General features: G+C 40.4%; 2 protein-coding genes across 4 annotated transcripts in view; one reads left to right on the top strand and one right to left on the bottom strand.

The window, feature by feature from the left end:
• tmem266 (transmembrane protein 266) overlaps positions 1–16,903 on the top strand; it is a 27,790-nt gene extending 10,887 nt beyond the window's left edge. For 2 of the 3 annotated variants that reach the window (XM_044357085.1, XM_044357086.1), the window contains exons 4-11: positions 7,650–7,804; positions 9,674–9,747; positions 10,698–10,754; positions 10,959–11,097; positions 12,140–12,255; positions 12,867–13,059; positions 14,438–14,500; positions 14,603–16,903. In XM_044357085.1, the coding sequence (XP_044213020.1) occupies positions 7,650–7,804; positions 9,674–9,747; positions 10,698–10,754; positions 10,959–11,097; positions 12,140–12,255; positions 12,867–13,059; positions 14,438–14,500; positions 14,603–15,243 (1,438 nt within the window). In that variant the 3' untranslated portion in view covers positions 15,244–16,903. The remainder of the gene's footprint in view (positions 1–7,649; positions 7,805–9,673; positions 9,748–10,697; positions 10,755–10,958; positions 11,098–12,139; positions 12,256–12,866; positions 13,060–14,437; positions 14,501–14,602) is intronic. The other variant, XR_006404223.1, reaches the window with a different exon arrangement.
• Positions 16,521–24,968, bottom strand: etfa (electron transfer flavoprotein subunit alpha). The gene is made up of 12 exons (XM_044357087.1): positions 24,843–24,968; positions 22,651–22,800; positions 22,301–22,382; positions 21,820–21,902; positions 21,405–21,504; positions 21,062–21,172; positions 20,744–20,845; positions 20,428–20,496; positions 20,243–20,325; positions 18,805–18,870; positions 18,297–18,377; positions 16,521–16,907 (listed from the first exon to the last, which is right to left on the bottom strand). The coding sequence occupies exons 1-12, from the start codon at positions 24,879–24,881 to the stop codon at positions 16,872–16,874; spliced, it is 1,002 nt and encodes a 333-aa protein (XP_044213022.1). The 5' UTR covers positions 24,882–24,968; the 3' UTR covers positions 16,521–16,871.

Below are 24,968 nucleotides of genomic sequence, written 5' to 3'. Positions count from 1 at the left end.
GACGTGGGCGATTATGTAGGAGGTGGATGTTCTTGCGGACTACAAGGGGCACACGCAGGACTTGCAGATTCTGTGCAGTTGTGAGCTGGATGGAATTATTAATAGATTTTAGCTGCACCATCTCCTCCAGAACTTGCTTAAAGGTCTAAGACGAGGGTGGTGTGATTTCACACACACCTTTGGTCACTTAATTATTGTCTCATTTGTATTAGTGTGTTATTTCAAAAATCAGCTTTTTTCATAGTGGGTAAATTTTTTGTATGTTTCAGAATTGTTGTAAAAAAAAAAATCTAAGAAGTTGCATATTCTGTCATACTTCTTTTTTTTTCAATAGTACCACTTTAGCATTGCCTTAATAAGGGTTACAAAAAGAGAATTACCAGGTCAAGTAGTTTAAATTAGAACTGCTGTTTGGGAATATGCAAAGCCACACACAAAATGATTAAAATAGTATTTACGACTTTGGTTAAAATTTGGAAAGTGTGATCATAGCAACATAAAGGAGTGTGCATCCCAATCATCTATTTCATCATGTTGTTTAATCAGAGGTTATTTTCATTTGCCTGTACTTTGCCAAAATTTGTTTTAGATGTATGTTACCATCACCTTCCTTCTACAATCATTCAGAATATGCCACAGATGGAGGACAGCATTGATAAAGTTGTGCAGTTTTTTAATGAGACACTTAGATAAAACCAATTAAATTTTTACTGGTTTTAACAAAGGTTAAGAAGCAAGGTGGTGTGTTTTCTTCTACCTTAATCCAGACCAGTTATTGTGACCTCCAGACTGGGTGGAGCCCAGGCTTCTGCATGGCCTTAGTCTCTGAACCCTGGGATATACAGCCTGCACTTTTCCTGAGTTATCATCCCCAGATCAGCTGGCTGCCCACAGCAGCAGCAGCATATGCTGTTGATCTCCAGGGGCCAGACTGAGAGGTGTGAGGCACTGCAGCAATGACAGATGGTTCATATGGGTCAACCTGCCGCTTTGACTGGAGAAGAGAGGAGGCGGAGGGGATAAAGAGAAGGATGTAGGGAGCAAACGACCCTCCTCCACACTTTCATTCACAAAGCTGCTGGCTGCAGATCACAACGAAATGGCTCCATTTGATGAATGTCATATCTGTCCATGTTGGACAGCAGTGTGGGATTAACCCTGCGTAGTGCTGTGCAGTGACAAGCACAGTGGCTAGCTGATACAATGTCAGGTGAAATTAAATTCTCTTGCCACTTTTCACTCACTACAACGCCTCAATATAGCAGTATGTCAACTTGCACATCATCAAACTGGTTGATAATGCTCAAGTTAGAAATAAGATGGAATAATTACAAAACTCTAGACTGGAGAATAAGCTTTGAAGGACCTTGCCAGATTCCAATATGAATCTTGACATCAGCAATATTTCACGGGGCTTTGGAACCAGAGCCATACTATACCTGTTCTGTGTTGATGGATGTCTGAAAAGAGAGCAAGATTTCTCTTTTTTTCTCCCTCTGACTCTATTTCAAACACACAGAGGAACAGTCCTCTCCATCAAATTGGCTCTCTTGCCTGGCACCATGTGCGACACAATAGATGACATTTGAGTGCAGGGTTTGAGGGTTTGTTAATATTCACAGACATGCAAAGTGTGAAATTGCTTTTTAGGCTGAGAGCAAGAGAGATCAAGTGTCCTGGTGAAAACCCATTTATCAGGGACAGCTTCTCTGCTGCTCTGCACATGGAGCCCCATCCATCTCCATTTGCTTAGTATCTGTGGCCCATTTCTCTGGCAAAGACCAGCTTTGAGTACCCTCTGCTAGGTTGTACCATACTGTAGGATGCAAGGGAAGAGGAGGCAATATTTAATGTTGGAACCAGAGGAAAGGTAAAGCTGAATTCATAAGTTTAATTATGGAGCAGATGGGATGCAAGTGCCTGGCTAAAGCCTGAACTTTATTAATTGGCATTTGTAATTGATTACCCCCTTTCATTTGATTTGTTAATTCGCTGCAAAAGTGTTTGCTAATTCCCCAGGCATGAGACTGTAAGAGATTAATAGTGAGGAGACATGGAAGCTCTAAAATGTACAATTGATTACCTATGATAACATCACTTTATTCAGCATATTTATTGCTTAGCTGGTTTTCCACTCTCAGAGCATCTTTGCTTCTTTAGGCTGGGATATCACAGATGACTCAGCAGTGGTTACACAGGAAAAGATTTTGCCGTTTGTCTTGATTTTCAAGCAATCTAGACGGATGCCACACCTGTGTGCTCTCATGAAACAGAAGCAGAAGAAAAAAGCATTTATCAGGGATTAAATGAAATGCCTCTTCAAGTGTATGAAGTAAGTTAAGGAGTAAGTGTAACACAGAGAGCTTGAATAGCGTGAATGGGATGAAGTCCTCCAACCTCTAGCTGTTCAGTAGCCTGCAGGCACACAGTTGTGGTCCATTTTCCCCTGCCCGAGCCTGCTGAGTGCAGCAGATTGGTGTGAATTGGTTGAATTTCATACTGGAGGAACCACAGGGCTGTATAGTTATCAGTACAGAAAGGGAAATTGAGAGGAGACAGAAAATTTGAGTCAAGTTGTATCATTTTAAAATGCTTCCAGATTAGTATCTGTTATTGCCCCTTACACCTTCAAAGAAGATATGTTGAGTTCAAAAGCTTCTCCCCAGCATTCACGTTTCACACTGACTGCTGAGATGTTTGCCACATAGAGTCCATCAAAATAATCACTAACATAAAAATAATATTTGAGTTATACATTTTAAATAACAAAATAGACATATTGAAGAAATGGTTCCCAATGATGATTTAAAGGTTTAAGAAAGTATCTGGATCATTATACTTATTCAAGCTTCTAAAAATCCTTCTGAGTAGGGAATATCAGTCTGAATTTGAACTGTACACAACCGATTCAATAGTGTGATTCAGGCTCACAAGTAGACACTGATTAATTTTAACAGCAAAAGGCCAAAGGGGTTGGGACAAGTGTACTAATGTAACACATTTGAACAAAACTATAATTCGCAGGTGTGCTTGAATAGATGAATGGCTGCCAGGCACAGTGATCTAAGTCTTGACCATGTAGAGATTGAATCTCTGCCTTCATTTTTTTATACTCATAGAATGATTCATTATTTTGTGAGGAAATGTAATTGTGTAGCAGTTGCCATTGCCACAGGTCTGGAGTTTTTTGCCGTACAAAGTTGTTCTATTGTAAATGTGCAATCAAGACATCAATCAAGAGTTGCGATGAATTATTCAGAGGCCTGGCACAGCAGTGCAGAGTGACACCATTTTAGACCTTCCTTTGCAAACATTTTGAAGGAACAGTTCATGTCTGCAGTTGTTCGTTGTTTTTGTGTGTGTGTGTGTGCCTGTCTGTGTGTGTACAGGTATGTGTGTTACAATCAATACCTCAGACAAGTTTATAGAGTCTTTCACACTCATTACTTCTGAATGAATTTTCCACCTCTCTCTCGCTCCATCTTTTAACTCACAAACACACACAAACAGAGCACCACCTCTCTGATTTAATTTCCATTTAACTTGTACCTAATGAGTTTACATTGTATTTTACCCTGTTTCAATTACAGGAGACAGTATAATGAAAGAGATTCTCCTTGTGATAGCATCCCCACCCCAGTGAGAGTTACTTAGCTGAGGCTAGAGCCAAAGCTCTGTCCAGCCTGTGTGAATGGACCCCAACAGAGCAACCAGACACCTTCCTCTGTGCCAGTCACTCTTCCTGATGTCTTTGTCCGCTCTGCTCTGTCTGGCCATTCTGCTGCAAGAGCTGCTGCAGCCAGCATCATGTACAGCATGCCACCACTTCCATCTCACGCCACTATTGATCAGTCTCATGATCTAATCCCTTCGCTCTGCGCTGCTGTCGGGTGCGCTTCGATCTTCCCTCAGTGTGTTACCACTGCAGCCGCTGGCCTGTTGATGTCTTTATGAACCTGTCCACAGCACACGCCACCCTGCATCTCTCATTTCCTCCACACACAATGCCCTTAACAGTGTGTGTGTGTCTGTGTTTGTGATGTTTTCCCGTGCACGCAAACATACGCGTGCATGACCAAACCTTGAGGTATTGCCCATTCGATCCGAACCTGCCGTGACCCTGAGAGAGTGAGATGATTTTCTTCCTTCACTTGCTCTACCACTGAAGCAGCCCCATTTCCTCATAAATACTTCAGGTCCTCAGCGTTCAAGGTTTAAAGTGATTTCCCTAAAATTAAGTTTCTGAGCTTGGAGTAATCCATCACTGCCATTTACTCTGCTTCCAGACAGGGTTTTTCTTTACAGGTTTATTAAATTAATACCTTTTCTGCCTGGCTTGTGGGAGAGGTCTGAATGAATTATTATTCCACACAGTGTGAGTTAAATCATGCTTTTCAATCCTGAAGGTAAGTGTGGTGTCTTGTGGAGTATTCTGTGTGCTGCTCATTCCATCTCTTAACTAATGGTCCACAAATGTCCGGTGACTGTGTGTTAGGCGTATCATTAGGTAAATGTTTCTTTCTCTTGGCTCTCCTCCACTGGCAGATGGAGTTTGACATTGTTCCTTGGGAACAGATCGGTGCTGAGTAAAGTCTCCATAGTATCTGCTAATGATACCATTACCCTCCACCACCTCTTTGTCACCCCAGGTGTTGAGCTCCTAATCTGTTGGCATCAACTGGTACAGAAGGTTGCTGCAGAGGGCTGAGTGCACTGGTTAGACTCTTGGAGAGCACTGACACAGCGTGGCTGAGCTCCAGCCCCTCTGCTGACCTTGGTGAAGGATGGAGAGGATGTGAATATCTGCTATACCGGAGGTTCAGCTGCAAATGATTCCACTCTCTAGGATCCTCTCTTTCTTTTCACCTGAAAGTTTTGGCCATCATTCCTGTTAGTTATGATAACAATATGCTCGCCAAAGTCAATGCTGAGATCTGGGAACATGGGGGCATTGCTGCAACAAAGACCGACGGGGCAAAAAACAGTCAGCTGAACAAAGAGGTTGTAAAGAAGCCATCAATTTATTATATAGACCGTAAAACCACAAGGGAACATGCCCAAAATGTCAGAACTAACCCCTCATTGTACAGGAAAACTCTACAGTACAGTACAGTAGGACACAGTTGAACCAGTAAGTCCATTTTTAATCTGAGGAATTTTTATAATGGATAGTTTGATTGATGATTTAATGTTTGCCTTTGTTTTCTCCTCCAAATAGAGGCAAAATGATTAGTTGAATAGTTGGTTAGTTGATTGACAGAAAATTAATTGGCAACTCTTTTGATAATTGAGTAGTCATTGAAATAATTTTTCAAGCAAAAATACCAAGCATTCACTATTTACAGCTTCTTGAATATGGTGATTTGCTGCAGTTCTTTGTCTTATGTGATAGTAATCTGAATATCTTTGGATTTTTAGACTGCGAGTCGGGCAAAAAAAAAAAAATCTGAACACATATAATTGCTGTTTACGAAACTGTAATGAGAAACTATTTTCTGACATTTTATAGACTAAATGATAAAAGATAACTGCAAGTTGCAGCCCTATGTCTTGATGTTAACTTGGAGGTTTGTTTTAACTTGTATAATCCCTATTGGACTTCACAACACGTCCAAATTCTTGTAATTAAGTTGATGAGTATGCTATTATCAACAAATGAAATGATGGCCATAACTACAAAAATAAGTCCCAAGTTATAATAAGCTAGAATTATCCTTTAACCCAATCTGCATCTTTCTCTGTTCTCTCTTTCTCATTCTTCCCTCTCCAACTCCCCCTCCTTCCTGTCTGGCTCTCTCTCCAGTTCACTTTTGGATGAGTCCCAATGCCTTTGAACTGCCTGCACCCGCTTCCTCTCAGTGTTTGCTTCCTTCGTTCTGAGCTGAACCAAGAGGAGAGTAGAATAAATTGCATCCTCTCTTGTCCTCTGACAGACATTGCCCGTAGCTTTCCTCCTGTGGGGGACAGGTGACAACGGATAGCTGCTATTTTCAAGGGAACATACTGCCTTTCTCAGTGTTGCCTCCGAGAAAGGACAGCCACCCCTCATGCATGCGCACACACACACACACACACACACACACACACACTTTACTTTTTGCGTCTGGCTTTCTAAGAGTGCATCTCAGTATTGTGTGTGTGGAGGGAAGAGCTGTGACAGGAAGGGAAAACCCTGTGTGCCTCTTGGAGATTTGTCATTATTTATTGACCATAAAAACCCAGGAGTCTCAGTCAGTCAGAGTCTCTGATTGGGAGAAGTTGAAGAGGAGAGAAGCGATGGATTTAAGGCAGGTTTGATGCTCACATCTTCAGGCACAACCTACCTATAGACAAGGAGCACGCACACCAGGGACACCGGCACACTCCAAGCTAATGGAAAATATAGCAAGGTGGAGGAGGAAAACTAGATTAAGGCATTGTCTTTCAGTTAAGTGAACATCTTTTTGGCTGTATATGGCTGCACCCTCCAGATGGTGCACATGCAGTTCCACTGTCATGCCAAGAGAACTGCATCATGCGGTCAGCCAGCCAGCCAGCCAGCCAGCTAGCTAGCAGTCATCCAGACCTCTAACAGGAGATCCAGTGAGCTAACAACCAGCCAGGTTGTTGGCACACCAGGTAGTCACCCAGATGGGTATTCAGCCAGCCCTTCAGGTAGCCAGTTTTCACTCAGAGACCTGTCTTGTCACCCAGCGAAGCAGCAAGGTGAGAAATTGACCACATGAGGCTCTAATTTCTCCAGAACCTCACTTCAGTTGCCCATATGAACACTGAATGAGGTTTTGCTTACTCTAATCATTCCTTATGTCCATACTGGTCATTAAGAGATCCCTCCCTAATGTACTTTAAATGTAAGTGATGGGGTCTTCATTTTGTGCAAAAATGTATTCCAACTTATTATTTGACCATTATCCTTTAAGGCTATAGATGTGTTATGTAGAGATATGGAACATCTTGTGAACGTTGTGATATTTTAGACGTTAAATCTAATAGAGCTACATATACAAGCATGTTCTGATGAGACAAAAACAAATTATTTAATGCGTGAATGTGGAGTACAACAGATGTCATGTAATCTGTTTCCAAAAATAGGCACAAACAAACTAATGGCTGTACACTACAGTGCTTATGATAGCACAAAAGGAGAGCTTTCCAATGGGAAGAGGGAGGTTTGCCAAAAGGCAAGAATGCAATGAGGAGACGAGAAAAGGGGCAAAGAAGCAAAGACACCATAAATTTGTACACAAAATTACTTCATGCTAATACGTCTTCTCAGTGCCAGCAGAACATGTATTTATGCTTCACATTAAATTCAAGAGTGTAAATTAATTTCAGCATGCATGCTCTGCATTTTGAATGATTTTTATGCAGAATAGTGCCCTCTGCTGAAAAATATTTAGAAGAGCATTAACTGATGGAAAGCAAAGTCAAGGTTGAACACACCTCATGTTTTGTGTATCATGACGTTTCTTTGGTTTTATTGATTTGACCTTGCCTGCTGCCTGTCAGATTCATGCTGTCTACCAGTATTACATTTTAAAATAACACCACAACAAGAACCATTTATCTTTGTCCCTATAGATCTTCTAACCACATTCAATCTCTCTCTCTCTCTCTCTCTCTCTCTCTCTCTCTCTCTCCCCGTTCAGGTCGAACTGGCTGAAGCCGTGCTGTGGGCGAAGGGCAGCGCTGTGGCAGGTCTGTCTGTTGTCGGCGGGCTTCAACTGTTTCCTGGTGGCCTGTGTCATTCTGGTGGTGTTGCTGCTGACGCTGGAGCTGCTCGTAGACACCAAGCTGTTGCAGTGTGAGTGCTGGAAACAAAGACAATGTGACGTCACCTGAGATTAAGAATATAATACGGCTGTGGTTTTGATTCTTCTCAGCACAATTGTTTACCACTTATACAAAGCCAGTCTGTCAATGCATAGATTCAGCAGACAACCTCAATAGTGTTGGTTTAAATAAGTGCAAATAATAGTGATATAGAAAGTCAACATCGAAGCACACCTATAATGTATTATAAGATAATATGCTATATTATTGACATATATATCGGCCAGTAAATTATAATAAATTACAGTAAAGAAATGCCAAGGTATGTTTGAGGTTATTTTCATTAAAGATTTCTCAGTTATATAGTTTGTCCACCATAAAGAACTGACTTTATTTATCAGCTGCAAAACGTCACGTTGTGGTCAAACTTCTTTAAAAAAAAATATCTTCATCAAAAATGTTTGTGATGAGTTTGTGTAATCAGCCAATATATCATTATCAGATGTTTTTGACCTTTAACCATTAACCTTTGGCTGTGGTCTCTCTAAATTAAAACAAAGACTGCTTTTGATCATTAGACTCTTGCTTTGAATTTGGTGATCAAGTTTTCAAGAACTTATAACATTATTGGACTGCAGGATTGCTTTGAATTTAGTGTGAAAACATATTTTCAAGATATCAGTTGTATACTCTGTCATGCATTTTACCTTTATTATTTCTATGACTGAACATTATCATTATTATTATATAACCACAATGACCAAAGAGACAAGCGAACTGGTAGTGAATGTGCTACAGTGCTCCCGTCTCTAACACAACAGTGGATATTAAAAGGTAATACTATACTATACTATAATCTACTATAATCTGCTATGATTTATGATTTTTGATTGTAACATAATTCAGAATAGTTTGTGGAAAAATAGATGTGCAATATGTATTGTATGTGAGTAAATACTAACTTCTTACCTGGTCTTAGGCATCTGCTGTACAGTGAGTTTGTGTCACTGATGATCTATCCTATGACCTTAGGCTCTGATCAGTCATGGTCTTGGGAATATAACCTTCCTATTAGTATTCCACAATTAACACAAAATGTCAGGTGGCGGAAGTACCAGTGTGACTGATGTCACCCCAGGGTCACCTTCATCCGCATCATCTGGCACATTGGAGACATCCTCATCTATCATAAGTAGAAGGTCAGGGGGTTGTGACCTGTTAGATGTCAGAGATCAGAGTGAAGAACATGCGTTGCAGCAATGGTGCTTCAGCAGTATCTGAATCTGAATCTGAGACTGACTGACTGACTTACTTACTGACTGACTGATTGATGAGACGGGGCAGACAAAGGAAAAGTAAGACAAATGCATGAAGGGAGATTAGCGGACAAAGAAATCAGGCAATACAACAGTGCTGGCTGGTGGATAAGTAAGTGTGTGTGTGTGTGTGTTGGGGGGGAGGTGGGGGGTGGACTGGAGAAAGATGAATGGACTGATGGACAGATCACTGAACATGGCAAACAAAGACAGATGGGAGGAGAGGTGGCGCATGAAGAGAAATGCCTCAGCTGACAGCCGAATTCTGTTTGAGGCTGTCCACAATTAGTCTGATGAATAGACAGGAGGATGCAGACACATGCATGCACTGTATCTGGTGGATTCATATTTATGATGTTGCTTAATGCTTCTGTCTGTGCGTTTATGTATGTGTGTGCATGAATGCCCCCATTTTTATCACTTTACTGCACCTTGTCTGTGTTGTACAGCACCTAACAACTGTTAGGAACAATAACGAAACAAACAAATCCATCTTTCACTACTTCATGTCACATTAGCTGTCCTTTTTTTTTTTTTTTTTTTTTTTTTTTAAAGTAACCAGTTATTCTGTTTTATCCCTACAGTTAATAATGCATTCCAGTTTGCCAGCATCATCCACTGGATCAGCCTAGCTATCCTCTCTGTGTTCTTCACTGAGGTGAGTCTCCATCTTCCCCCCTGCCTGCTCTACTCAAAAACAGTTTCACTTACAGCTGATGCAGCAGCCTATCGATTAATGCTATGTCGTGCAGTATGTGGGGCCAGTGAAGTACACCCACAGATTCTCATTAGAATACTAACAACACCATGAAGCGTTCTGTGCCCCCTGTTCCTGCATGATTAGATAGTGATTAGTAAAGGTGAGCCACTGATAGTGTACGTAACTGAAAGACTAAAAATCATACAAGAAAAATGGGCCTAAATCTTATTAAAGCTGGTCCCTCTTAGGTTATTCGATTGATCAGCAGCACAGTCACTTTAAAATGCAGATGGGGCTTTTCTGTGCCACTAGTTTTAAATAATTTCAGTGCCTCAAGTGTGACGTATCAATTACTATTTTCTTTATAGTCAGCCACATTTGTCTTAGTAAACCTCCAGCTAACTTTGTGTAGCTGGAGGTTTACTTATATCAGTAAAAGCAACCCCTCAGTGATACATTGAAGCAGTGAAAACAGCAGGTCGACTGGTTTCTGCTCTAGTGCAATCTCGAATATCTGAAATGAGGATGGGGAGGTTAGGGGATGGCAAAAGAGGAACAGAGAGAAAGGGAGTATTGTTTGCCCTCTGTAGCCCCCGCTGCGTCAGCAGAATGAGCTAAATGCAGTGTCTGTGATTGTTTGGATGAAATACTATCGTGCAGGCTCTGATGTGTATGAATATGATGTCATTGATGAATTACCAGTGGAGGAATGAAAGAAATGTAAATTGCAATAGCAAACGCCATTTACTGAGACTTCCAGGTTTTTATTGGGAGTTACTACCCAGCGTGCTCTGCCTCTATCATCCAGTCTCCCTCAGTGCTTCAGTTTAGCTGTCCTTGTTTTCTTCCAATTTATCTGGTGTGTAACCTGCTCTCTGTCTCCATCTCTGTCCCTCTGTCTGTCTCAGACCGTGTTCAGGATCGTGGTGTTGGGGATATGGGATTACATAGAGAACAAAGTAGAGGTAAGCTCCCAAAGGTCCTATTAGTCACTATTAGTCCCTCGGGGGCCCCTTTCACCGCAGTGTCATTCCCTCAATGTCATACCTCAGTGTGGCCACAGTGGAAGCTTCAGACACAACAGTAACCTGATGTGGGTGTGTGTGTGTGTGTGTGTGTGTGTGTGTGTGTGTGTGTGTGTGTGTGTGTGTGTGTGTGTATTTTCTCAGGTGTTTGATGGAGCTGTCATCGTCCTCTCTCTGGCCCCCATGGTGGCCTCCACAGTGGCCAACGGCCCCAGCAGCCCCTGGGACGCTATCGGTCTCATCATCACACTGCGCATCTGGAGGGTCAAGAGGATCATTGATGGTGAGGCTGGGAGGGGCCAGGGGCTGATGTCCCCTGCGTCATGTCCTTTACTGTCAGGTCACAGAGATAGATACTGCAGTGTACTCTCTGCAGCATCAGCTACATTCAATCTTGAGCTTGTTCACTCAATTATCTTTTCCCTTGTTTTTTCTTTTTTTTTATGAGGATTGATGGTAGGACAGCATCTGCCCTGATGAACTTATGGTTATAATGGTCTCACAGCAGCTGGAAAAGGCAAACTATTTGAACAATATGTGTTCGCAAAGCATATTATTTGTTGGAAATAATCCTTTTTTTTAACAATGTTGCTCCCCCTTGTGGTTTGTTAGTATACTGTACAGTACATGTTGAAAATGATGATTTGTGAGTGTGAGCAAAATGGATTATCACTCCATCCATTGTTTGTACCTACTTATCCTGTTAAGGGTCCGACATGGACTACACCAAATGTTTAGTGTGCGAAAACATTCTCATTATTTCAATAGTTTCCATGGAAATAAAAAACTAAAAATAGATTAAGTCATTTACAATGGTTTTATTTCACCCGGTTAACCATTTTAATCTGAATCGTGAGACTGTAAACAGTTTGAAGTGTGTTGTCACCTTTTGTTCTAACCACCCTAAAGATGAACCATTAACATATTGCAATATAATACAATATAATACAACACCACCGCAAACCATGGCCAAAAACAGCCAACAAAAACAGATATTTTCTCAACACTGTAAGCCTCAGAGAAGTAGCATTGTTTGCAGGGATATTGTACTGTACTGTACTGTTATGTTTGTTGGCAGCAGTCTCCAGTCATATACCCATGAATGTGAAGAATATGCAGGCTTTTATTTCAAAAAAACAGTGGTTGACTTCGATATTTAGAAACAGTATGTACAGAAATACACTATTACAAGATCCAGTTTTTTAAAACTCTGTGGGGAGTCATAAAATCAATGCAGCATTTAGTTAGAATTAAAACCAGCAGGCACAAGATTGAATATTTCTTTTGTAGGAGAACTGACTTTATTTTATGCCCTCTTGTTCCAGCCTACGTGCTGCAAGTGAAGGTGGAGATGGAGCTGGAGATCCAGCAGTATGAGAAGGCCAAGGCAGTGAGAGAGGAACAGCTCGACCGTCTCACTCAGATCTGCCAGGAACAAGCAGTATGTTCACTTATCAGTTTCATACCTCATACCTACTTCTAGCACAATTTATAGCTGCCTCTTACCAGCAGAGGGCAGCAACGTGCTATGCAAGAAAAAATAACAAAGGCTGTACTCAAAAAGGCGTAAGAGATGCCTGCAAAATTGATCCCATTCATCACTAGATAATACTTTTTACAGCAGTCCTGTGGATATCAGATTGCCAGCACTGTGCATCAACTCAAAGAAATCTATTGACTCATCGCAAATTTAATAATCATAGTTCTATTATTGATTAAAAGTGACATTACTCAGCTAAAGTATAAGTTTATAAGTGTAACTGAGAGCACACCCACTCAGTGCTCTCTATTTTTCAGATGTCAACCCAAAAGAGGAGAAAAATGTCCACAGTATGTCTGAGAGTTATTCAGTGCAACCATTGAGGTTTGAAATGCGCAGTTTGGTATATGCACACTGTGTTGTACAGTCAAAGGTCAGCTAAGCTAATATGCAAATAAGATGCTTGCACAAAAGGGGATGGGATATTAGCATGGAGAATATAATATGTTGTTGTTAGTGTTGTTAGTTTGAATGACTGACCAGTTCTCCCATTTCTCCCTCTCCTCTTTCAGTTTGAAATCAGGCAGCTGAGGGCCCACCTGGCCCAGCAGGACCTGGATCTGGTAGCAGAACGTGAAGCAGCCATGCAGATCCACCATATGTGGGGTAAACAGAGCAGCAGTTTCCATGAGGTGGATGGACTGGCCCCTGGGGCCTCCGAGCATCATGGGCCGGCTAAAGCTAGAGAGCCCGGGGGGCCCGCAGGTAACCGTCTGGAACACCCAGCTCCTTTGTATAACAGGCTACCATGGACCTCTGTGCACAAGAGGGATTTCAGACTGTGCTTTCTATGTTAATCGTCTCCATGCTAAGTGGAAGGTTGAATGTAGAGATGTCCTCAGTGCCTTGAGACTTGGCCAGGCAAGTGGTGTAGATGTCAGAGAAGTAGGTTTGCTGCTTTAAATCCTTTGGGCTGGCAGGAATTAGAAATCCTTTGCCTCCTTTCACAGCAACACTGATCTGTTAGAAGTAACGCAACAACTGGTACATAGAGGCTAGTTATATAAAGGTTAAAGACCTTTATGGTTACTGAAAGCAGCAAAAATTAAAAATAAGCAGAAAATCTTACAGCAAACACCCAAACCCCTGCAAATAGTTAAAAACCTGTCACTTATCTCATGCTTCCTGCTGGAGGATGGGACACTTTATTAATGGTGGACATCAAACACAGGCATGGTGTTGGCATCCTCTTCTCAAAAACATTTGTCTTTGAGTCCACATCAAAATTCTGGCACGACACCTAGATGGACTATAAACCTCTCACACAGTGACAGGTCATAACTTACACGACTTAGCGCAACAAAGCGCTGTCAGTGCAGGTGATGTCAGGGCTCAAAACATTAAGGCTTTTCCTTTATCAAAGCTATAAATCATAGTGCGACCTGCAATACGTCTGAGCTGTGGTGTTTCTAGTCAGACATCCTTTTAACTGGACCTGCTCCTCATACACTCATGTGTTATTGATCATCTGGAGATAGTCCCTGTCACATTGTAGGCTGAACAATGAGTGGCCTCATCTTGGGACAGACATGAAATTAATATGTGAAGCCCAAACATAAATTAATATAAGCCAGCGGTCACCACAAAGAAACACTTGGGCTGATTTAGGATCTATGAAACACATTCACACCAAGAGCTGCTCTTTTTTAAATATTTGTTCATTAATGGATGCTCATCACAATTTTAATGATTTGTTAAGTCTTTTAAATAATTTATCAAACAAAAAATGCAAAAGAGTTTCTCATTCCACCTTCTCAAATATACATTTTTGGTTTTATATCATTTTAAATTGAATACATCTGGGCAAAAAACACAATTTGAAGATCTTAGGCTCTGGGAACACGTAATAAACATTTTGCACTATTTTCTTTTTACATTTTACAGATTCAATGATTAATTGAAATGAAAATAGTACTTTGACCTTTCTGTTATCTAACTGTAACCAGGCTTAATGGATTCTAAATAACTCAAAAAGCTACACATACAGTGGGAATATAAACCCAGTGGTCTAGAAGAGCACCATAATTCACTTTTATTGGGTCTGAGAGAAAGTACATTATGTTGCCATTTTTATTCTCTTCAGATCATCATGGCCAAGATGATATGAACAACTACATCAGCCAGTATTACAGTGAGCCAAGTAGCGGTGAGCATCAACAAGATCCTACCTCACTTTGTTCTCACAGTATATCTAGCACCACATTATTTCAAGGCCATATACTGTATATTATATGTGGTTTTCTTGTAGACATGGGGATCCCAGACCCTGCTGCACGTGTCATCACCACAGCAGCTATAGACGTGCACCTGCCTAACAACCCCAGCCAGCTTCCCTCTTCTCTGGTGAGTGCTGACGCGGTGTCGTCTAGCCGTCTGCAGCGAACCGGCAGCTCGGTCAGCGAAGCCTCCACGACCACGGTGTCCCGCACCAGCTTCAGCGGCCGGCAGCACAGCATCAGCAGCCACACGTTGGGCTCCACCACGGACTGCAGCTCCACAGTGCGTGAGGCCTCCACCTCCACAGACTACAGTGACCAGCGCTGCTACCCTCCACCTTACAGCAGCCCCCTGGCCCTGGGCACTCAGCCACGAGGGAGTCCCTGCACTGTGGTGCAGGAGCTGCTCTCCTCTCTGACCGAGGACTCTTGTCTCACCCAGAAGGGCCTGGACCCTGTCAATCTCAAACCTCCAAGCCCAACAGGTTCCACTAAAACCAGTCCTGAGCTGGAGCACAGGCTAAACATCTACAACAAAAGGAACCAGGAGAGCCGAGTTGGGTTGCACGCCAAACCCCTCATCCATCTGCAGGGCAATGAGCCTCTTCTAGAGGAGAAGTACAGGATGATGGAGCCAGTGGATGCCCCAGTCAACCGTCTGTCAGAGACATAAGACAGTGCCTGACACCAGGGAATTTGCAGGACATGCTCTTCAAATCAACCGCAAAAATTAACATTCTACTAAACTCCCGAGTTGCTGGGAGTCACTGGCACATGAACCGTATGTCTGTCATCCTCTTTGTACTGATGAACTTGCTGGAGCAGTACACACACAGGGGGCATGGAGGACAGAATCAGGCACCACTTATCAGGAATTGACACTCACAAAGACACTTTTTGAGTTTTATGAAAAATTTTACCAAAAGAAACCAGCAACAGGGCTCACGCCCAAAATCCTGAGACAACTGGTCTGTGCAGAAAATCTGGCTCTTGATGCGTTAGGTTGTGGTTCGATTTCTAAGGATGTGTATCCAGGAAGAGGTTGGTGCTGAGGGCTTAGTTCCTCTGATACACTTTGTAGGAATTAGAGATGCTGGACTGATGAGATCATTTATAGGAGAGCCACAAACTGTGTACCAGTCCCCCCAAAGCTATAAGGCATGGATTTACCACACTTGCAGGTGTATCAACTATTTTGTTAATCAGTCTCCAAACTCACAAAGAACAGTCCTCTTTGACAGGACTGCTGCAGGGTACATTGGATCAGTGTTGAGATGCTACGTTGTGATCTCGACTTATTTCTAATCTTTGTCTTTCTATTTTAGCAATGTTAACATTTTTATCTAAATTCTATGGGTGTAACGAGTGTGGCAAACCTTCAACTGGTGGATGATTCAAGAGTTTTTGTCCAGGTGCCATGACTGGAATCTGACCAAGCCCAGCTGAGTCAGTGTTTACTGAGATTTGAAAACCACAGAATTTCCCCAAACACACCAATTTAACTGAAAATCTGCCTGCACATGATGGATTTCCTATCATTCAGGTCTAAAATATTGTATTTTTATGACTTTTGGGTTTGGAAGCTGTGTAAATATATCAGGATGGGTACGATCATTATATCACAGCCAAAAATAATGAGGGACTCTAAGTGGGGCTACTATAAAAATGTAACTCGGAAAGAAAATTATCATAGCATGAACCTTCAAGATTTGCCTCTTAAATATCGCAAACTAACCCTGTTTATTGTATTGTCAACAGGTATTTTCTATCTTGATCATGGAGAGAGGGCATTGCAGAGGAAACCCAATAAAGGGAAAACATGGCAAAATGAGAATGAGAGTTGTCAATTTAATACATTATTTTCCAAGAGCATCAGAAAAGTACACATCCTCTAGCTTAACATGAACGATTAACATCTCACAGTCTAACAGAAAGAGTTCACGAGACAAATTGAGTGTTCCCAAACACGGCCTTTACTGTACCTGAAAGTATAATGCAAATTACAACTGTACTACTGGAGGAATATAAATAACCTCCTCCCAAAAGGCAAGTACAACTTAGTACAATTTGTTGACATTTAACACTTGTGTATATAAAAACTGGCATTTATTTCTAAATTAAGAATGTTCTGATGCCAGCCAGAGAGAAGATTTCGACAGTGAAGTTATTTATGCACACAGATGTTTGCAGCTTCATAAAATCTGTTAAGGCAAGGCTGTGGGTTCCTGTGGTCACTCTCTGAATTCTTCTTGTTGTAGGCCGCCGATGTACGATAGAAGCTTGGTGATGCTTTGTTCTTCCTCACTTGCTCAGGGCTTCAGTCATCTCAGGAACAGCCTGAAGAGAAAACAGAACAGACTTGAATAGAAAATTTGGCCAAAAATCACTTTTAACTAAGTGTTTTTTACACTTTTAAGTGTATTTGCTGCATAGTTTAAAACTCAAACTACATGTTTGTAAATGCTCCAGTGTACTTTTAAATGAATCACTGGTTAACTAAACCTAGAAACACTGAGGAAATCATTTAAGCACAAAATTGAAGTTGAAGCCATTTCTAGTCTGCATTAATAAGTGCTGCAACCACTTGAAATATTTCCAGGCTTTACATGCAGGGATTAATGTTTGCCGGCGCCTGACATTTTCATCCCCAGCTTATTCCATAAAATAAAGATTGATGAGTTTATTACACAAATATCATGCATGCTGCTGCTTATGGTATAAATGAGCGCACGGTCTTTCATCTGAGATTTATCAAGGCCGCAGCTGGCTGTGAGCAAACAGACATTTATCACAGTGTTTGCGAGGTTGATGAATGCAGAGCGAGACTCTACAAGGGAGGCATCTGGCTTGTAAACAAACATACTGATAACGCCGGCCATGTAGTTTTAAAGAAGACAAATTCCGAAAGCTTTTGTAGTAAATATGAAAATTATTCAAATGCTTTTCTTTCTGAGTCAAGCAACTTCAGAACTGAGTCATCAGTCACTGCCTGAGTTAGTCCGAGGTATCACTTGTCCATTTGGGGGAAAAAGTAGAAAGCCCATCCATTTTAATCAGCTATCTGAGGAGTGATCACATGTAAGATGATCTCGCCCAGTAGGTCACAACTCTGCTGCCACTAGCTATTATTACTAATCACTTCTACAGAGTTTGTCAGGACACCTGGGCTGCTCAGGCACTACTGAGGGGCTAAATAAAACATAACCAACAGGACACACATGAAAATATAACCTACTAGCCTTTCACAAGCAGCACTGGACTCAAGTGTTAGTCATGCCAACATGCCTGGCTCACTATCTCTGAGTACCAGCTAAACACAAGAAAGCAACTAGGCGTGTAAAAGGCCTTGGCAAGTAGAAGCTGAGTACATAACTGCAGCCGTCTTTTAAATAACTATTTGATCACTTCTTATATAGTCTGAGATGCTAATGTGTTTCTCTTGTAGCAGCAAGCTCCGGCCACAACTATCCTCTGATTAATTCAAGACCTTAATAATTTAACAGTTGCACATTTCCATTAGGTGGAATAAGGCATCGTGCAAAATTTATCAGCGAGAAAGCAAATGTTATCTTCTGACTGTCACTCTGGACTCTTCGCTATCAAAACATACAGTACAAGTCCATAGAATAAGTGCTTGTGTGGTGTTTTGGCCTCACTGCTTTGTTATTGTTTCCTCTTGTAGGATCATAGTGACATAAGTGTGCTATATCAATCGCAGACGCTCACCTTGAAAAGATCAGCTACCAAGCCATAGTCAGCCACCTGGAAAATCGGAGCCTCTGGGTCCTTGTTGATAGCAACAATAGTCTGAATAAAAAAAAGAACATGTTTAATACCTCATACACAATAAAATAATGAACAAACTGCCTCAAATGTTAGCTTAACTGCTCTTTGTCTTCTGCTTAGCAAAAAACACAGATTGTCCAAACAAAAATAGAAGTTAGACTTAATGCAGAATGTCACAGAAATGTGAAGTTTTTTAGTTTGAAACATTCTCCAAGAATAGCAAAACATTTGGTTCTTAATGGTAAACAATACAACTACATCTAAACGTGGCAAAGGGTGTGATTACCCGAGTTATTGGGTTTGTGGGTGCTGTTTGCACTTCATGTGTAGATGCAGGCAGCGCATACAACCTTAAATTTTAACTTCATGTAGCACCAATGGCCTTTATAGCAAGGCAACATCTGTTTTTACAAAGTTTACACAAATATCTGTGACCAAACTTGCTTACCTTGCTATCTTTCATTCCAGCCAGGTGCTGAATAGCTCCAGAGATACCAACAGCGATGTACAACTCCTGTGGACATGAACAGAACAACCAGACAAGTATTACTTGCTTGTAAACATGAAGTTTAAAGTCAGGCCCTTGGAAAAGTACACCTCAGAACTGTGGTACAGCAGAGCTGACTGATGGTATAATGACCATGGCCGTGTAATCTATTAGAGCATTCTGGGGTGAGTGCACAAAGGGTCAGCCGTCCTCGCATCTCCACAAACCCGCTGGGAAAACCCATCTCTGGCTCTCAGTTTAATGCACTGCCATATGAATATTTCAGTGTTCATTTAATGTTGCAGCTTAAGTGTCAGAGGAGCAGAGAATGAGCACAATGGTATCTCAGAAAATGTATAAAGCACTCTATAGCCATAAAAACCAGACAATAACCGCTAAATCTGCTATTTGGCATTCTTACATTAACAATTTAGAGAGCATTAAGTTTCCCCCATGTGATTATAAGAACTAATACAGGGCAGTCCAAGCAAAGTGCTTTTTGTCATTCCAACTGGTCAAATCTTTCACTAAAATACCTTAAGACACTTTATATTTGTGTGGGTTATCTAGTGTCTTCTTTACATACAGTGTAGCAGCATATTTAACCTTTAATAATCATTTAACAGGGGAAAAGATTGTTGTTTTTATGATCATTTTATAACTATGGTCCAATACTGCCAAACTGTTTCTTAAAACTGACACATCTACTCAGCTGCAACATCTGACAGTTTTGTGAACAGAATAACCATCTGTAAACATCACAGTCAGATGTCTTTAAACCGTGATTCCACTAAATTTAGTGATAAATTATATTTTCATCAGCATAGAAAATGTATTACTTTACAAGCATACATGTTATAAACATGTTAATCCTTCATTTGATTAAATATACTTAACATTTTTAGATTGGTAGGTGAAAAAGACAAGCCGAATTTTAATTATATTTAATTAACTTAGCCAAATTCGACAAGCTTGTCATAACATTTGGAAAATTCAATTTGGACAGTCTGGCCTGGTCTGAGCCTTTGACCAGACATCCCGTGCACTCTGCTTTAATGGATCAGCTAAATCATTTAGGGCCCTAAATGTGCCATCAAGTACATTTTGTAGGGCCTAATGTGTGGATAATCATAGCTGGGGTAACCTCGCTGACTCACATAATGGGAAGTTAACCTTTTTACAGGTCAGAGCTGATCATACTGAATTGCAAGCTTGCTGTGTAAAGGCAAACTGGCATTTATCAAGAGCAACGGATCTGTGCACTCTTTCATTGTAATTGAGCTCGAGTGTTGTCTGTCTTTAAACATGTTTTTCAATGCAACTATTCACATTTTGCTGTTTGAAAATGTTCCATTTTAATTTTCTTCATTTGATATATTTACAAAAAGGAACAACTTACCGGTGCTACAATCTTGCCTGTCTGTCCAACCTGCAAATCATTTGGGACGTACCCAGCATCCACTGCAGCTCTGGATGCACCAACTGTAAAAAAATATATATATATATTAACATATAAGTAAAAAAAAACAAGCACACCGGTAATCAATAATACAAAATGATGTTCCCATACTACTAGTGTCTAACCTGCAGCATTCATTTTGTCAGCAAGGTCATAGAGCAGCTTGAAGTTATCTCCACTCTTCAAGCCCCTTCCTGGGAAAAGAAAACGACAAGCACACATGAAGAAACACACAACCCCGACCCCAAGTCTACAAAATAGGATAATTAGCAGATTTAGATTGTTCTAGTGTAAAAGATACAGTCCAACCTGTAGTAGAGCAATGCACAAAATACAAAGAATATAGCATTGCAAACAAATTAATATTTCAGAAAGTCTGACATTGACACTGTGACGTTGCTTTGGCCATAACTTGTAATTCAACACAATGAGATTTCACACCTCCTGACACCACAACCTTGGCGCTGGTCAACTCTGGACGGTCACTCTTTGTCAGACTTTGTTCCAGCCATTCAGAAAGTCCGGCGGGAGAAGAAGCAGCCACTGCAGATCAGAGGATCACCAATGACAAGTAAGATAATTGTATCAAAAACATATATATTGGTAATGATAAACAAATAACATTTGTAGAAGTACTGTATCGTTATTTTTTTATACTATAAAACAACGTCAAATGTGGCTTTAACATCCATAATATGAGGTCATTTCTTAACATTTACTGTAACAGTGCTCTCTGGATGAATCAGTAAGCTACTGTACCATCTTCTGATGCAGCACTTCCTCCCTCTGTTGAAGCTGCCTCGAAGGACGTTCCTCTGACGGTGAAGACCTTGACGGCCTCATTACATTTCACAGTGCTGAGAGCATTTCCTATATAATATACATATTATTAAAAAAGTAGCAATGCAAATCTGACAGAGCAAAATCCTGCTGCAAAAACTGAGCAGTGTTTTAAGTTATAGCTGTGTTTGTATAATTGAAGTCTGTCACAAATGCAGTTAAAATGATTCTGTAATGTTTCTACTGAAGAGTATCAATAATAGTCAAGAATTATGAAAAAACCTCAATTGTCTCTATATTATAATATAATAACAAGGCTTACCAGCATAGATGGTTCTGACAAAAGTATCTGGAGACTTGATTTCAATAATATCTGAAACTGGGGCAACATCTAGCTTGGCGGCCACTCTGGGAAGCAGGTTCTGCAGAACAAAATGATGAATGAACATGAAAATATGCAGAGATCTTACATGAGGATTTAAAGAATAAAAAGAAGAAACAAGGGTTGTAGTTGATAGCTGATAAAATATTGTCGGCTAACATAATAATGGGTACAAAGAGTTTGGTGGATTGTTGGAAATTTGGCAAAAATGTAGTCAAGATCAACACTTAAATTGATTTTGACATTTCAGAATAATTCTAGGCATGCGGTGGAACAGAAACTAATGTAGAATATAAAGGCATTTCTAGATATATCAATGCCAACTACACAGGCACTGCTCTTGTCTGTGCCTCACCTTTCCAAAGGCAGATGCACCAGCACAGATGTGGGTGAAGTTGAATTGCTTTTGTGTTGCCAAGATGAGTGGAGTCAACTCCTCTGTGGAACAAGAGAGCAGCCGGGTTGTTTTTTACCAAGTAAGCCAAAGCAAAAAAAAAAAAAAAAAAAAAAAAAATCAGGTGGCCTGAAGGTCAGAAAGTCAGCTCATGCCAACAGGTTCAAGCCACCATAAACATGTGAACTAAAACCAAACTCAAATATGAAATCAAGTGACAAACAATCGTTCAGTGAGTACTGTTCATATGCCCCAAAGCAAGCCACATCCCCAACATGAGCAGCTGTAAATATGCCCAAAATTTGAAATTTCAAACTTGAAGCAGGTTATTGCTAAAACAGCTATTAACATTAAATATTATAACATGCTCAATATTAAACATGCTCAGTATATCTTTGCTGAGTGACTACAAGTTTAATCAGCTTGCTTTTGTGTTACATACCTGGAAGAGCACCTTTGAAACAATCATTTTGAACCACCAGAACCTTCTTCACACCCTGTACTTTGCTGATTTCCTCTACAACCTGAGAAGACAGAAAACCACATGATGTATCCAGGCTACTGCACTGATGCCATTCTAATATCTTCATGTACATGTTTATTATGCTACAACAATTGCTATTCAGTGTTTTAATTAACCATATGTAGCAGTGACATGCATCTGGTCAAATGAAAGGTGGTGAAAGGACAAGCAAACTTACTACTCTTACTCTTAACAGCCGAAATAACTTTGAAATAATATCACAAATCTGGCAAGCCCTCAAGCAGGTCAGTCTCAAAAGCTTTTCCTACCTTTGCACAGTTTGTTCCTGCAACCAGACAAGACACGTCACCACCCAACTTGTTAGCGGCAGTGATGGTATTGAGTGTAATAGGGGTCAGTTTTTCATTGTTGTGCTCCGCAACCACCAAGGTGCTCTGAAACCTTTTGAGGAGACCAGTCTGTTGGAGAAAATGTCAACATCTCAGTCAGTATACAAGACATGTCTGTTTGGTGGTGTTGCCTGTTAGATAAGCTGTCATATTTGAGACAGGTTATGAAGACATTGTTCACAACATTCTCAGACTTAAGTTGGGCAATGTATCAAATATTTTACACTGTAATCATGTTCACTTAACCTTAAGACATATTGTTAACTTAATTATCAAAACAATCAATTTCTATATTAAACTTACTAATGATTTCTGAGCTGCAACAATTAGTCAGTTAATCAATTAATCAATCAGCAGATAATTAACCAGCACTTAATTGAATAATTGTTTTTAGTCATTTTTTAAGAAAAAAAAAGTTAAAAACTTGTTTAATATAATGCAAATGAATATTTTCTGGTTTCTTTGATAATAAACTGCATATCGTTGACTGTTTGACTGGACAAAACAAAACATAGGAGGATGTCACCTTGGGCTCTGGGAAACAGTGATCAGCATTTTACACCATTTTCTGACATTTTATAGATCAAACAAGTAACTAACTAAACCAAATAATAAACAACATATTATCAATAATGAAAATAATCATTAGTTGCAGCCCTACTGGGATCCATGATAACATTTGCATGTTCGTATGAGGATGTCCAGGGGTCTATTCCATAAAGCAGGTTTAACAAACACTAAGCCTAACCCTGAACTCTGAGTTCAGAAATGGAAAACGCTGAGTTTTCAGTTCCAGGACAGCTGATCAGAGTTTGTTCAATCAACTCTGAATGTGTTCACAAGCATGTGAGTGGTGACTGGAAAAAGCCACCATCAAAGGAGCTCTGATACTACAATTCACTATGGCAACAGGTAAATAAAAGGCAGAGCTTCTATTTTCATCCAGAGGAGGTGGAAACTTTAATGCGTGTGTATGCCTACTGTACACAAAATCTTTAAAAAAAAAAAACAAGACAGCAGCAATGATGGAGACTGAGTTGGAGTTGAGAAAAGTGTCAATAAGTTAGCACAATAAAGTTGTATTCAGTGTAGACCATTAATTCGTCATCTACCAGACTTTAATTTATTTAATGGCTGATAAAGTGGTTGCATCTTAATGTATATTAAGCTGTACATTGCATTTTGAATACCTTTATATATTTACTCAATTTTAATCTGACGAGGACAAAACACAGGGGGCAGCAATTGAAGATGAAAAATATAGCTGAAGATTGAAAAGCGATTAAAACCACTTACTGGAATACATCCCAGGATATTAATTTGCTTGTATTGTCATATTGTCCAGCTCTCTGATCTATTTGATCAAACAGTGTTCGCTTTACTAATCAAGAGTTGTACCCTGGTTAAGGCATACTATACACGCAGTCTCAGCTTATATGTGCAAATGTGAATCGAATTTTTGTGTGAGGGGAGTTGTACACGTAGGTTAGTGGGCAAACAATCTGCAATGCAACCTCTGAAACAGCAGAATCAGGTTCTGTCACAACCAAACAGGATGATACCAGCTTCATCTGGACATGACTGAATATTATCTGTTATTGCAGGTCATTCAAAGTCAAGAAAATAGAGAAAAAACATAAAATACCGACCTGCAATCTTATTAAATACTGGAATATATCTCACGGGATGTTACATACTCTTGGTAACACTTTGTAAACACCTTCAGCGTCAATGACAATGGAACAGTTTCATAACTTTAGTTTACGAGGTTTCATAACCACTGCGCTAGCTATGCTAACACCAGCTAGCATTAGCTCAAAAACAAAAACACTGTTACCTTGTAACTATATCAAGTGTCTTTGAACAATGTATATATGTAAAGTTAATGTCAGAATAAGGCAACTAACGCTGCCACGTTGCTGTTAATTGAAAATATCACCACGGTTTGCAAGAAGATCGTGACTTGTGTGGCTAAATTAGCTGGACAACTGGCCAGCTAGCAGCTGCTGCAAGAAACAAGTCAGATAACTGACGTTTTTCATGTCACTATGCTATTACAGATCAACACAATATCTATGCAGGTTGTTAAATTGTAACTGTCATACACTTACCAAGTGTCTCAGGTTTGTTTTGCTCAGAGCTCTGTTCATCTTGGACTCTTGTTGTTGCTTGTTCTTCAAAGATGCAGAGACAGAACTGTGCCAAAGGTCGTCTGACGTTTCACAAGAGTTCTCGCG

The sequence above is a fragment of the Thunnus albacares genome, chromosome 7 (assembly GCF_914725855.1).
Source record: "Thunnus albacares chromosome 7, fThuAlb1.1, whole genome shotgun sequence".
NCBI lineage: Eukaryota > Metazoa > Chordata > Actinopteri > Scombriformes > Scombridae > Thunnus > Thunnus albacares.
Note: the sequence above shows the minus strand (reverse complement) of the source record. Positions and strands in the feature narration are given on the sequence as shown.